The sequence below is a fragment of the Glandiceps talaboti genome, chromosome 1, assembly GCF_964340395.1.
Source record: "Glandiceps talaboti chromosome 1, keGlaTala1.1, whole genome shotgun sequence".
NCBI classification, from domain to species: domain Eukaryota; kingdom Metazoa; phylum Hemichordata; class Enteropneusta; family Spengelidae; genus Glandiceps; species Glandiceps talaboti.
In genome coordinates this window covers 107,826-123,837 of record NC_135549.1, presented here as the reverse complement: position 1 = coordinate 123,837, position 16,012 = coordinate 107,826, and the positions used below count along the sequence as shown (strand labels likewise).

At 35.9% G+C, this 16,012-nt stretch overlaps 1 protein-coding gene across 1 annotated transcript in view; it reads right to left on the bottom strand.

Annotated features, from left to right (window-relative positions):
• Positions 1 to 11,839, bottom strand: part of LOC144442707 (aminopeptidase N-like) — a 48,219-nt gene extending 36,380 nt beyond the window's left edge. Inside the window, exons 1-4 of the mRNA XM_078132085.1 lie at positions 11,199 to 11,839; positions 1,124 to 1,412; positions 748 to 868; positions 223 to 377 (exon numbers count right to left, since the gene is read on the bottom strand). Of these exons, the coding sequence (XP_077988211.1) occupies positions 223 to 377; positions 748 to 868; positions 1,124 to 1,412; positions 11,199 to 11,839 (1,206 nt within the window). The remainder of the gene's footprint in view (positions 1 to 222; positions 378 to 747; positions 869 to 1,123; positions 1,413 to 11,198) is intronic.
• Between the last annotated feature and the right edge of the window lie 4,173 nt (positions 11,840 to 16,012).

Sequence of the window (16,012 nt, the reverse complement as noted above, 5' to 3'; positions counted from 1 at the left end):
TGGATTTCATTCACTTTTCTATAACGTGTATACATACATACATGCATACATACATACATACATACATACATACATACATACATACATACATACATATATACATACATACATACATACATACATACATACATACATACATACATATATACACACATACATACATACATACATACATACATACATACATACATACATACATACATACATACATCAAGTGCGTACCTGATGGATAAGTTCATGAGCAACGACTGCTGCAACTCCTTTTTTCCTGGAAGGAGTGTGGTTCCCTGGATCATATAAAAGATATACCTCTCTGTACAAAATCAAACCCCAGTTTTCCATAGCACCAGGACCAAAGACCGGGAGAGCTACCATATCTGATTGGATAAACAAACAAAAACAAATTTTAGTGTGTCATTAATGGTATATAGTTTTTACGTAAATTGTATGTGATTGATACATGACCTTTTGGAGGAAAAACTCGTTCCTTGATTTTAGACATCTACACTTAGTCTAAGGATCGATTAATATAAAGAATGCTAATTTCTTTTCTTTGTACGGTATTTGAGTCATTATTTTGCCTGAAAGGGGTTATAGTTAAGAATAATTTCGACATGAAGTATAGACGCTAAAAATGCCCCCTGACGAAAAGCAACTTGTCGAACAACTATAAATACATGTAATGTACTCGACTATTTGAGATCAAGCAAATCAAATACACAACGAATACAAATTCACACAACTTACCCATTTTTGGAAGCGGATAACTTATATTCCATAATTCTTCAAAGCTTGACAATTGCTCCATTCCTATATCTAGACCGTACTCTGCTGTGTGAAGTAAGCTTGGTTGACTCCATACACGAAACTATTCACGAAATGGCAAAATACAACGAAAAAATAAGCTTACATATCGATGATGACTATGTACACCAAACTGTAAAGTTAAATTAAAACAACATCTGCAAAAATGGCAACACATAGAACTATTTTCTATTTTTATGCGATCATATGTCTATTTGTCAGTACACATGATGTCGTTACATGTTATCTGATGTTTTTTCAAACGTATGCATATAGTTTTAGTTCCGGTATCTTTGCAAACCTCAACTAGAAACACTACCTTAATGCCATTCCTTGTTGTATCTTCTATGCATTCCCAATCACCAATAGTATACGCATTGAGGTAGGTAGACATCAGCTCGGTAGTGTCAAAGACAGATACATTCCAGGTATCACCTGTGTGTGGATCGTCATAGGTCGTATTTTGGATTATCTCTGTGTTAGAAAGGGCTATGCGATGAGGTCTAAAAACCAAAGTTGTGTTAAAGGTTGCTTTCAGGGACGGTTCATCAAAACATGGGAAAGCTCTTCTCGCCCTCACGGCCTGAAACTGCGTAGCAACGTAGGATCTGTAGGAAACAATGATGAACAAGAAAGAAAGAAGAAAATAAATAAATGATTAAATAAATGAATAAGTAAGTAAACGATAACATCTGTATCAAAAGAAAATACCCTGCATATCACGTGATGGCTTCCACAGTAAGTATATTTCTACATGTTCAGTAAAATCAAACCAGAAGTGGAAAACACCAAGTCAATCGTCTCCTCAATGATGGAAAATATCGGTACTATCCGAGGTGAAACCCAAGCTTTCGAAGCAAATTCTGAAGCTCAACTCAAACTCTCAAGTCAGCAAGTAAAGATGATACAAAATAATTTAGCAAGTCAATCTGGTCTGAATGAACAGATTTCATCTAAACTGAAAAGTTTTGACAAGAAGATAAAAAACCAGTTGATGTATTTAATTTGAATGGAATCGCCCAAACCGTCAACCTCTGCTTCAAATGTTCGGAGGTCCCTTTCTTATGGAAGCGTTAGTTAATCTTTTTAATGCAGTTATCGCTGTTGAATACAATCCTTCCTGATTCAAGTCTGATACCTTGTTTCAATTTCAAGGGTGGTAACAAGAACCGTTTGATCCTACAAACTAAGGAGGAATTACATTGCTACCAACTTTGCCAAAACTCTTTGAAATGTGTGTTTCCCATCGCCTACAACCATTGCTCATCGCAAAGAAATACCACACCCTACAAGCCGGTTATCAACCTGGTCAGAGTAATATTACTACAGCATTCTGTATTCTATAGACAATACTTCATCACGGTGACAGGCGAAGTATTTATGTATAGACATTCACAAAGCTGGTGATTCCATATGGTGGAATGGTCTATTTCACAAATTGTACACCATGGACGTAAATTCAAAACTGTCGATGATCTTACAAACTATGTCCTACGGACAAAAATTTCAAATCGCCATAGACATGTATACGTCAGATTAATATCCTATATTTCAGGGTGTACGACAGGGAAGCATTCTTTCAACAACTATTTTCCTAATATATGCAAACAACCTCTTCGTTGTACTCGAGAATGGTGGGGTCGGATGTTACATGGGTTCGCTATATTTGGTTCGCATGCTTTAGCAGATGACATTTCAATATTAGCACCAAGCCACCAACTCGTTCTACATGTTAAAATGAATACTATTACAGTGTGCAACTGCTGTTCAACATGGAAATTAAAACTTTCAACCACAAAATGTAGACCGCGATTTGACAACATCGAAACTTGTCCTTGAACAGCTCTCCTCTAACAGAAGTTGACTCAATTGCAATTGTCGGCATGTAAATTGCAAATACATTAAAATCCGGTCATCAGTACTGAAGTTTGGAAACGTTTGTGCCCTCCATAGTCCAGTTGCCAGAGGTGGTTTTGGAAGGTTAACCTTGAAATGTGAGTTATATGATATTTTTTGCAGATTCCACCTCAGAAAGGTGTCCTGTTAGCATATCTGGGTTATGACTTATAGGTAGTGGATGTGTTTTATGTGTATCGTGTGGGTACATCCATGTATCATCTGGATTTTATTTATCAAATCAGGTTATGACACCAGTTACACATTATAAGCTGAGTCATACTGATATTTTGTCTCTAAAACTTAATATATGTAAGTATTTTGTTGAAATTCGTACATATCCTAAATCATGATCTAGTAACTTAATTATGAAAAAGTGAACATCATGTGTTGATTTACAGTTAGTGATCATAATATATCCACAACAAATCTTGAGCCAAATTTTTTGAATATAAAAAAAAGTTTTGAACATCAAACGTTGTATAAATTAGACCATTTTTACCACTTTACATCCTGAATGCATATATTTCAAAAAAAATAAATATATATTCAGTTTTGGGGACAAAATACCAGTATGACACAGCTTATAATGTGTAACTGGTGTCATAACCTGATTTGATAAATAAAATCTAGATGATACATGGATGTACCCACACAATACACAGAAAACACAGTCACTACCCATAAGTCATAACAACTGAAAATGGCGTCATTTTGTTGGCCTTTGGCCTAATTATGATATTTTAATATCCAAAACTTTTGACAAAATATTGGTAATTGACTGATTATTCATAATATACAGTGTGTAACATGTAAATATGACTTTTAAGTAACTTTGACATGGTTTTACAGGCAGTAAGTATTAAGCCTACCAAAACATGTGTTTACCCATAGCAATACATGGTATTTCGGTTTTCTCGCGATATAACAAAATGCCCAGGGGTGCGCGAGTGGCACCCGTCAGATATGCCAACAGGACACCTTTCTGAGGTGGAATCTGCAAAAAAATATCATATAACTCACATTGCAAGGTTAACCCCCAAAACCACCTCTGGCAACTGGACTACCAGTAGCCTTTTTACATGTGAACTTTGGCCTTCTAACAAAACTGAACCTTTAATGCTTGAACGATGTCAGCAATATGTCACCAAAATTATTCAAGGTTTACCCTACAAAACTTCGCTCTAAGCACCACAGGTTTGACATAAATTGAGGCATATATTCACAATTGTAGGTTTGACGTCAATTGAGGCATATATTGACAATTGCAAACTATGATATTTTGGAACACTCTATAGTTGTGATAATTTCTCAGCCAGGAAACGTGTATTTTTACAACTTTTGAATTCAAACTGTCGTCAGTAAAGAAATGCTTGGCTATTAAGCCCGATATTGTGAATGTTTTTTCTAAATAGTTATTGCCTTGTTTTTTTGTCGATGAATTATGTACAACTGGTTATTTTCCCTCTAAAGTTAATTGGACAATTATTGTAAAAGATGCTATCTACGAGAAAGAGTGCAATCTTTGAAGAGAAAGACTTGCAACTAGAGATGAATTTGTTACACAAATAATTATCGCCGTTTCGTTTGTATTCTTACTAAGAATACAAAATTATGAAAATCCTTGCAAATCCATGTCGAGTAAAATGTTCCAAATGTGAAGACATTGCTGATGACCTTCCCATTCATCTAACAACATCATGTCGCCATACACACATATCCAGAGATTATATCTGGACAATTCTTTTCAACAAACTCCATGTAGAAACTTATGTGGCTTTGTTCAACTTCAACGAGCTTGAATTCTTAACCAGAACTTTAGGAGACACCTTTGCAACGATAATTTGCTTAACTATAAACAACGATCTGAACAACAGATACTTCTTGATATTATCTTCAACTTTATGCATATGTGCCTTGACTACTAGTCTCGAAACCAATCATTTGAAAAGTGAACATTGTAATTATTTGTAATTATTTCTGATTTGTAGTTTTTGATTTTGTATCGATGTAACTGTTCTCTTTCTTGAGAATAAAGAAACAACAACAACAACAACAACAACAACAACAACAATACTCACTCACTCACTCACTCACTCACTCACTCACTCACTCACTCACTCACACATGTCTGTGTGCTTGTCCAATCTAAACCATCACTATATCCACGTCAATCGTTGAGTACTTTTACATTTTCAATTTTCCTTAAAATAATGATTTAATCTAATTTGGTTTTGCTTATAACGAGGGTTCTGGCTTTTGCATTGTGGCACATAATCGTGGATATACATTGATTTTGTATTTGCACACAGGGTTTTCATTTCCATTTACTACATGTATTCATGGATAATTACTATGTTATCCAGGGTATCAACATTTCAACAAGTATGTCTGTGCCGTTAGATACATCAAGACAATAGAGTATATTTTTTTGGATTCAGATAATTGCTAATTGAAGCCATTCCCCTCGCTCCTAGTTGCCCTACAATGCAGTTCTGCATGGTATTTGTTGTCATTGACCTATAACCTACTATGGTTAATCATTTGAGACCTGGCTAGTTTGATTGCTTTGCGGACGTCTTTTATTCTCTGAAGATACATGTAAATGATTCTGCTACACGTACACTAGTCGTAAGGGTAGAAATTATACATGAAGCTATAAAAGATTTGTATTTCCATTTAGTACAAAACTAGTCTAGATATATGTGCAGTGTGACTGGCTTAGGGATTATGATAATGGATCTTGATTGTGAAAAGAACTGTTTATTTCATGTCGAGACAAGAACATTAAACTTTGGCGTTTTCCGTTTTTTAGCCCTCACCAATTGGCACCATCTGTGCGTCCGTCCGTCCGCCCGTCCTTCCGTAATACGTCACCTTCCAGACATGCAATATCCAATTTCTTTCAAAGCAGACATATTTATATGGGACAAGTGAACGTCATTTTTTTGATCGAATGGCGTCCAAGATTGTCGTTTATCAATATTTTTTGCATAACTGAAAATAACGCCAATGGGGTTGGACCACAACTGTACAGTTTTTAAAAATGTTTATCCACATGCTGATCCATGCTAGGTATAGGTGTTTATTTGCTGAATGATTGTCCATTTGACTATCTAACCCTGTTGTTATCATTGCAATCTACGCGATCATTTGGCTGTTGCTATGGGTGTGGTCTTGTTGCTAGACATATTTCCGTATATTTTTGAATGTTTATTCACTTGTCTATGAATCCCTGATGTTATCTTTGCAATATACGTGATCATTTGGCTGTTGGGGCGTGGTCTTATTGCTAGGTACATTTGCATACTTTTAAGATTGTTTCATTTGTCTATGAATCCCTCTTGTTATCTTTGCAATATATGGCTGTTGCCATTGACGTGGTCTTGTTGCTAACCATATATGCATACAATTTTTAAATGTTTGTTTACTTGCCTAAGAACCCCAGTTGTTATCTTTGTGAAATACATCACCGTTTGGCTATTGCTATGGGCGTGGTCATGATTGTTAGGGATATTTGAATACATTTTTTGAATATGTACTTACTTGCCTACCAGACGTTGTTATTGAACCAAAATATACTGCCACTTGGTTGTTGCTAAGGGTGTGGTCATTATTGCTAGGGCCAATTTTGTCAAAATGTTTGAAGACAAACTGCAGAATAACAGTTCTAGAAATATCTCACTAAGTTTCAGTCTCATTGACCAAGTACTTTTGAGATATACGTTTTTGTCCAAAATTCACAATTTTACACCTAATTTGCATGTCACTAATGAAAGTATTATATGCTTAATATTTCTTCATCTCCAGTATCCTCCATCCCAGATGTGTCTTTTTGGTCAAAAAATCTTTAATTCCAAAACTACTGAGCAGATATGGCTGACATTTAATGGGGGTGCATTTTTAGCCCTAATTTGCATATCACCAATAGGATCATCATGTCGTGAACAATTCTTAATCTAAACACCAAAAATTTCAGACCGATCTGCCCAATAATTTTTGAGTTTAAGTTTTTTACCCAAAAAGCACATTTTTTTTAACCCAAATCACACACTGGGATCATCATGAAATTTTTCGGTCTGAAATTTTTGGTGTTTAGATTAAGAATTGTTCACGACATGATGATCCTATTTCCACTAATTTGCATATCACCAATAGGATCATCATGTCGTGAACAATTCTTAATCTAAACACCAAAAATTTCAGACCGATCTGCCCAATAATTTTTGAGTTTAAGTTTTTTACCCAAAAAGCACATTTTTTTAACCCAAATCACACACTGGTGGTAAGATCATTTTGATTTGAACAATTTCCCAACTAGACACCAAAGGTAACACACCCACCAAATATCATGGCCATCAGTCCAGCAGATTTTGACTTTAAGGTATTTATATGCACACACACACACACACACACACACACACACACATCCACACACAGACAAACAGACAGACAGACGGACGTTGCCATGCCTATATCATTTCTGAACATTATTAGCTCAGTTGTGCTAAAAGACTGTAATACACAGGCACTCCATTCAAGTGTCTACCCCTATATTATCAGATGCAAGCTATCTTTGGAGACCTTAAAGTATACATGCAAAGGTACATACTTTTTTTCGTAATTATGTTTATTTTGCCATAAAAATAAATGAAATTGCATTCATACCTCTAAATATTGCGCGCATTGGCAAGAAAGTCGCAAAAATACTTGCCCCCTTAATCCCCTGTGCTTCGACTAACTTCGGCACCGCAACCAGCTCACGAAAGGTGTCGAGGTCCCACGTGTTACAAAAGCCTTCTAAGCCTTTGTGTAATGTTTACTTATGAATTACTAATTACGCTTGCCATATACTGTAACTGTACATATTGTGGTGTACCAGGTTAGTCTTCCGACAACAATGGTTCCTTGGTGTTTTGTCGGCAGCACCCGCAGTGAAACATCACCCTACACACATTTCCGAGTGATATAACTGAGCAGGTAATAATGGGTGAAGGCAGTTAAAATCACGTAAAAACTGGACAGTGACGCCATACAGTGAAAGTCGGTAAATGTTACCGGGGCCGGGGTTCTCCACGCCACCGGTGTAGCCATGATCATGGAAGTACTTCCATGCCATGATCAAAGCGAAAAAAGGAAGACAAATAAAATAATTTGAAATGATGTTTTCAAGAAAGCAAGTTAGCATCATAAAATATTTTCATTACGATAGCATTTGTTTTTAAACAATGCGTAGTCCGATTGTATGTTTTGATTTCCATGTTGCTGGGAGTCGATCGTTTTCATTGTGAAGTACATCACATACATCGTCGGAATCATATCAAAGTAAAAAGACGCAACGCTCATTATAATGTTGCTATTTTTGTTTCCATTGTTTTGTCTACATGAACAATTACTGTGTCATGCCAATCACATGTCAAAAGTGGATGGACACAGCAAAGTACAGTCAGCACTAAGCTTCACGCTCCCAGGTCAAATAACTTCCACAACGTAAGACATGTCTATCCATAAAAAAACTCAAACAAAAATGGTCGGAGACAATACACAATACACCACAGTACGGCCGGCTTCTGTGAGCATGGGCCGTGCTTTGAAAGAAGATGAAACCACTTCATGTCACTGTGTGGATGGTAATGAACGCAGTAAAAAATGAAATATTAAAGTACGTGTACACATAGTTTTCAAGAGGTACGGTTATCCAACAAAACGTTCTGCTCTAACGAATTTGTGGGTCTACTTTCGCGAAGATTTTGAATGGTCATAGATTGAATGTACTGTTACGACACATGCTACATTTGAACAACTTGAGAGAATATTATGGGGAACTCTTGAAGCCATTCTCATTCTCTGTATGTTTGATGGGTATGGAAATATTACATAATTTTCGTTTCGATTACATTGTCTGCAGGAGCTGTTTTCCACCCATTGAATAGTTATGTCAACAAAGGACGCATTCACTTTATGTAAACAACACGGCTTCACTAGGACATACTCATTCACTACCAGAGGAACTATCGTTACCGCTAGCGGTCGGTTCGAATGAATTTGGCTAAATCACACCATCAGATGTTAATGCTGGAGTGTATTGCTCTACGCTTGAGGAATCTGACCAATATTCAACGTCGGGTTCTGGCGAAAACGGGTTTTGAAGTTGACCTTCTGGTTCGACCATAATGGCTTTACATGTAAAGATACACTGACGAATGCGTTTGTGTTCCCGAAGTGACGTCATAAAGTTCCAAATCCTGTCCTATCCATATGCAAATGAGAGGTACTTACCTGAAGGTGCTCTGTGGCTGAGCCAAGAGTGCCTCAATTTTCGCGCAATTTCTCGTCTTAGAATTATATTGTACTATTACAAACCCGATTTCCTTTATTTTTAAGGCAAAATAAACATAATTACGAAAAAAAAGTATGTACCTTTGCATGTACACTTTAAACCTTGAGGGTCAATTATCAAAATCAAGCCAATTCCTGCCTATAGCATACACATTGTTACAGTAGTGTTAACACATTGCCAATTTCTTTTAAATCATGTTTACAGGTAATTTTAAGAAAAGAACTCTAAAGAAGCATTATTTTTTGTGCTCATGTAATTTTTACTGACTGGTAGCAATATTTTGTAGTAAAAAATCTGCATAACTCAAAAACATCAATACATAGACTCTAGTTAAGTGTCTAACCCCATATAATCACCCCATACAAATTGCAGATATTATGTAGCGATTATGTTTGGCTAATTTCTTTAGATCATGTCTGTACATAATGCCAGATAAATATATGTACACATGCATCATTTGCGTACTCATATAACGTTTTACTCAATGGCAGCCATATTTAGAGAGAAAACTATTATGTCTATCCCAATGTTTAAACTTTCCTGCATTATCAGACACTTTGTAGCGTGTATCACCAATTTCTTTTAAATCATGTCTCCATTCAGTCACATGGAAGTAAAGTATTTTTTTGGAGTGTGTCTTAGAAGGCTTGTTCTCCCTCAATCGTAAAAAAGCTCACAAAGACCTGTTCGTCATATACATGTTACACCCAATCTGTGAAATTGCCCAATTCATGAAATGGGTAGGTAGCTTTGCCCAGTTCATGAAATAGTTTATTGTGTTGCCCAGGTTATGAAGTGGGTATGGTACGGTATGCCCAGTACATGAAATTAGCATCTTTTATAGGACATACACACACAATAGATATCAATCAAACAATTTTATTATCATGTACTTCCAAACTCATCATTTCACAATTCTTATTTTATTATGATTCAGAGTAGCCTGTGTTTTTAATAGAGTTCGATGATCAACACCCCAGTTCAAAATTCTTGCCCCCAAAATTTAATTTTGCCCTTTTAGAACCTAATCTATACTCTCATTTGCATAAGGTTGACCATTCCATTAACTGGGCAAAGTTACATTGCACATTTCATGAATTGGGCAGTTTCACGGATTGGGTGTAACATATACATGTAAACACTCCTGGATACATTCATATGATAATCTGAAGTATGCATGTGAACGTTCGCCTTATTGATCGACACAACATCGCCACTTTTTACCCTTTCAAATATGACAGCCAAATGTTTAATCGACCTCATAGGTTAGCTTAACTAATAATTATCTTGCTTTCAATACATTTATTAGTAAGGTAACGCTATGGGGCGCACCAGGTATGGTAATTTGAGACGGACTGGGAATTTCTTTTTAAGATTTGACATTTGCACTGAACTCGAGTCGAAGTTTATTCAATTATAAAGTGGACACCGATACCGAAGATCATAACGCAGAACAGCGATATTATCATCTAAGAAAATTGTTTTTTTTTGGCATGCTGAAAGAATTAAGTTATAAGGCGAACGTCAACTATAAAAAAGTGATATTATACTACTGTTTGATCAATACCAACTGCTGTTACGCTCAGGATTTTGGACAACAGAAATGATGACTCAATCAATCAATCAATCAATCAATCAATCAATCAATCAATCAATCAATCAATCAATCAATCAATCAATCAATCAATTAATTGAATCAATCAATCAATCAATCAATCAATCAATTGAACACACCAACAACGTGATTCTCGCACAGGGAGTGTAACTTCAACTGGCAAAGTACATCAGGTGGTAGGTCAACTGCGAAAAATATAGTACGTCGACCATACTAGCCTGTAAGGGGAATACCGGTAGTTCTCCATGGATAGAATAAAAAGCTTTGTAAGGCGTAGCGATTGTGGAATACAAGACTTTAAGAGAACCATGCATTTAGACGATGTCACGATCATAAAAGTTTCTATGTTTATTCACTGTGCTATAACAAATATAATGAATGTAATTTATGATCGTATGGATTCGAAATTTTAATCAAATTGTTTTCTTGTTCAACTTGTTTGGTTAAGGTGTGTCCTTATACATTGTGTATGTGTATGTATTCGGTACATGAAGCATATAATGCTGGCATATTCTATTCAAACTTGGTGAATTTTGTACTCACTTGTTTTGATTATTTTCCACGTAAGTTGCATAATATACTCCTCTATTATCGGTCTGATTAACTGTTCCTACATGTTCAAAGACTAGTCGATATTTTTTGTCAGCTTCCAAATCATCACCAGTGTGCATAACGAACCATTCATACTTGGTGTCAATCTCATGGCCTGTAACCTCAATTTGTTTCACATCTTGACCATCGTCACCAAGCGCGTATACTTCATACTTATGAATAGTCATGAACTTGTGATGAATTTTGATTTCGTTGGTTGTTTTCACACACTCAACATAAACACTGGTAACTCCGTCAAGATCCATAAACTTGTCACCGTCTAGCTGCTCATCAATATAAGGTTGAAGCCATACTACATAGTGGTAGGGTATCAGTGTGTCTGGTGTACGACCCTCGAATTCCTCCTTGTCACTGGGGACTTCAATTGGAGTTGGCATTTTGATTTCTTCATCTTCACCTCCTTCATTGTCTGGTTCACAGCTTCTATCTGGTACGTAATAGGCTAACAGTACACCTGCAGTTATGAGAGCACAGACTGTAAGGACTATCAAAATCCACGCAGTTCGGTTGACGAAACAACCACTCCCCGAACTCTTGCCAGCATATTCAACATCTCTTGAACTGGCTGCCATGTTGTAAGATTTCAAAGTCAATGAAAGAAAGATATGTCGGCAAAGACTCAAGTTACACTGATGGAGTAGGTTGGGTGAGTGAACATGTGCGGCGATTAATAACTGACAGTACAGGACGTCCACTTCACCTGACGTTCAGGGTAGACAGGCCATAACACATACTTTGATAACATTGCTTGCAAATTTCTCACTCTGTTACTATTTAACCCATCGTGAGTAACTGGAGGCTAGGTTCAGATTCTTATCAGTCGATGTTATCATATAAATGTCAACTGTGTTAGAAATATTATTATATGCCCGTATAGTTTTACTGTGATGCTTCTAACTTGTAACTTTTATTATCATTTACCATAATACTATGTTATAGTTGTATGACCTAGTCTCCACTTCAGAGGAGACTTATGACATGTTGCTCTCCGTCCAAACAAACTCAGCCACAATGTACTCCACATGAGATATTGTAATGTAAAAATCAAGAATTATTTACATTTTAGTTGAACACGTAAAATAAGCTAGCTATATCTACATGTGCATACATGTAACTATATTTAGTTATCACACAGTCTGTTGATTTACAAGACACTTTAATTTGGCTCGTCTCCTTGCCAATTTGTCAGATTTATTAAGTGCAGTCACCCATGGCTCGACCTCTGTACAGGTAATCGTTATGTAGTTGAAGGCTGCTTGGATACATTCATTCCATGAGTTCGTCTATAATCGTAGCTGGGTAGTTATGCCTAGCATCACCATGAAAGATTCTACAAGCAACAGCACTTCGTTATACTTAAACAACAACAAATATCTAAAGCTAAGAACGCACGAGAACAAAAATCAACTTACATTTACTTCAATTGTACACCCCATTGCCATTGTTGTGGGGACCACTCGAACAATAGGCTATGATGTATGTGTACCTGGAGTTCTTGTAATTATTTCATAGTTTTGTGTAGTTTTTACTGCTATGACGATTTAATGTTTCTTCTTAACATTTGCGAGTTTTTCCCTCATAAGTATATGCAATTGAAATAGGTGGGATGATAAAGCAAGCACAAAGTCCTATAACATTACAGTGATAGCGAGTGCATTTTGTACCCCACACGTGCTGTTATCAGTTATCATATGCCTTGCGCGATAGCAGTACCACCCCCGTACTGTTAATACCAATTGCAAAGGAGCTATTATAGTGACCAATATTATAGTGATATATATATATATATATATATATATATATATATATATATATATATATATATATATATATATATATATATATATATATATATATGTATATGTATATGTGTGTGTGTGTGTGTGTGTGTGTGTTTATTAATCTATAAGCACTTCTGGCCACTGTACAATCTCGAAGAAGTCAAGATAACGTCTAAGGTCAAAGGTTACACACATACTGTAAAAAATAATTTAAGGAATTCAAGAGGATAATACAAAAATTAACAATTGGAAAATTCTGTACTTATTTCAAGTCTTAATTGTAGAAAGGATTTTATTTTTATCAAAAGCTTAAAATGAATATCTGTCACAGTTTCTTATGACAGTAGGATTTCGATTGTTTATAAACCTAAAATATGTACAATCGTATACATTATAGGAATATACTTTTCTCTGAGCTTTTCATAAAGAGGACAAACAAATAAAAAGTGCACATGTGTCATAATGGACACCACTTATTTTTGTGTTGGATACCCAAATGTCTTCCCTTTTTAGATTAGGAACATAAACTTTAAGAAAACTAAACGGAAAATCAATTTCTGAATTATCTCAATCGTGAGGCACGACTCTAATATTAAGTCTGTCTTGAATAAGTTATAATAGCGTAACCTATCAAAAGAACCAACGGTTTCACACCAGTTCTGAAAACCAATATCCAGACAGCGTTGGCGGAAATTTATCACAAACAAGTTTTCATCCCCATTCCCTAGATTGTACTCTACTTCAGCAGTACCGTAGCCTGTGGGGGGGGGGGCAAGGGAGGCAGCTGCCCACCCCCCTGAGATTTTGGAAACAAAGAAGAAAAAAACCTACTTTTTGAATAGCGATGCTATTAAAATCGTTATTTACGTGACGATTCCTAGCATACGCGATTTCAATGGATAGTTCAGTAAAGTGACTGTACATTAACTCATGGCTAATATGTATCTTATATCGCTATTGTACGCTGGCTTAACTTTGAATTAAAATGTGTCCAGTTCAAAATTGTAACATTTTGCAGCAAATCAATTTTTTTTTTGCGCGGGAAAGTACAAAAGAAGTGCGCACATGCACTGTGCATATTCTGCGAGTAACAGTAGTCTTGAAAGTCTCCTTCATTTGAAGATAGCAAGTCGCAAATGTCAGCGAGTGAAACTCAAAAAAAAAAGACGGAAAAAGTCGTTCAACGTGAGGTTGCCTGCTATGCTGCATGCAATGACCCGTGACTCCGAAGATGCGCTCGATGATCTAATTTACATCTTGTTCCGTATATTAAAACATTTCATGCTGATAAAACGGCAGATCTCTTTTTGGAAGATTTGGTGGCCCTGAAAAACTATTAAACTAGGTACGCAGCTTAAGATCCACTATTTGAAGATATTTCTTTCAATTCATTTTGAAGCGACAATTTGCTATGGAAAGAATGGCCCTGAATTTGTAAACAGAGCTGTACCTTCGACATCAAAATCCAAACCTCAATTTCCATTATAATGATATTGACAAGGAGAATTCACTGAGTTCACCTTGGGTTCCGACATAACAGTTTTGGGAGTTGGTTAAAGAAAATGATTATTTTGTTGTGTTACTTATTTGAGAAAGCACCATCCATTTTTTTACTTTGAATGTGACATCTTTTCGGCAACTACTTTGAAAGATACGACATTAGGCCAGAAAAAATAAAAAAGCTGTTCAACCTACCCATATATGTTTTTTCTGGTAATGGGCAATATATCCTCATGCGGGCTTCGCATTTTATTTCAAAATTAAGGATATTTCTTTATATTTTCTGAATAGTACATGTAACAATATACATTTGAGTCTATTCCAAATTATACGATATCTTATACAGTGGTTTACTTGGCTCTGATGTTGCATACAAGCATGAAGTGAGATTAAATATCCAACGTGCACTAAATAGAATTGAACAAAAGTTTACGACCATTGGGCCATCAAAAGTCTGAAAGTCTTGAAATGTTTTGCTCTTTATTCGGGATTTTTTGGAACGAAATTAAACTTCAGGAGAAGTCATTTACCATCTGCACATCCGCATAATATCTTTCAGCTTTAATTGCCACAACAAAATACACTTCCAGGTAATGCATAGCATAATTGTTTCAATTCTGGTATTTTATTATGTCTATGGTTTGATATTTTATGCCTCTAAATGGCCTCCTACACTGTCGTATTTTCGATTTGTTTCACCTTTGGAGTTGTCTCCTTCCAATGCATCATTGTACCATATGATTTTATATCTCCACTGTAGTGTAGGTGACAGAAGGGGTGGCTAAAATAATTCTCGAGTTTCAATTGGCGGTGCTTAACATTTTTGAGAAGAGAGGGTGAGAGGAACTACACCATTTATTTAACCGTACATTGTGTACATTTCCTAACTGTAGCTATGCAGACAAAAGTTGCATGAGATAGTATCAAGATGACTGAATAAGTTCTATCTAAACTCGACCTGAAATATTTTGCTGTCATTATATATGGTTTGTTTTATCCTTGTCAAGCATTGTGAAAAAATGAAATCGACCTACTTAACCAATGTGATGGGTTAGGTTACCCGTTGACAAGCATTTTTTTAAATTTTTCTGACCTTACATATGATATTTAATTGCGTATGCTAAAATATATATTATGTAAAGTTCTGCCCCCTTGGCAATTTGGTCAGGCTACGGCCCTGTTCAGCAAAATCATACCTAAATAAAATTGCTTTAAGATTTTTTCCTCGACTTTCTATGTTGCCATTTGCGAAAGTACTGCCAAAGAAAGCTGTAGTGATGTAGGCTAATCAGAAATATGAATTACAGTTCACAATTGTAAACATCGAGAAGACATTGGTTTTAACATGTTTTGGAGAATTCGAATGAACAGTAGAGTAAAATTCACTGGATCGTCTTCCAAGTACAGAAAGGACCGGTCAATGTTTAGTTTTTCGGGCCCTATTCATATAAATTGTTCGTCTTT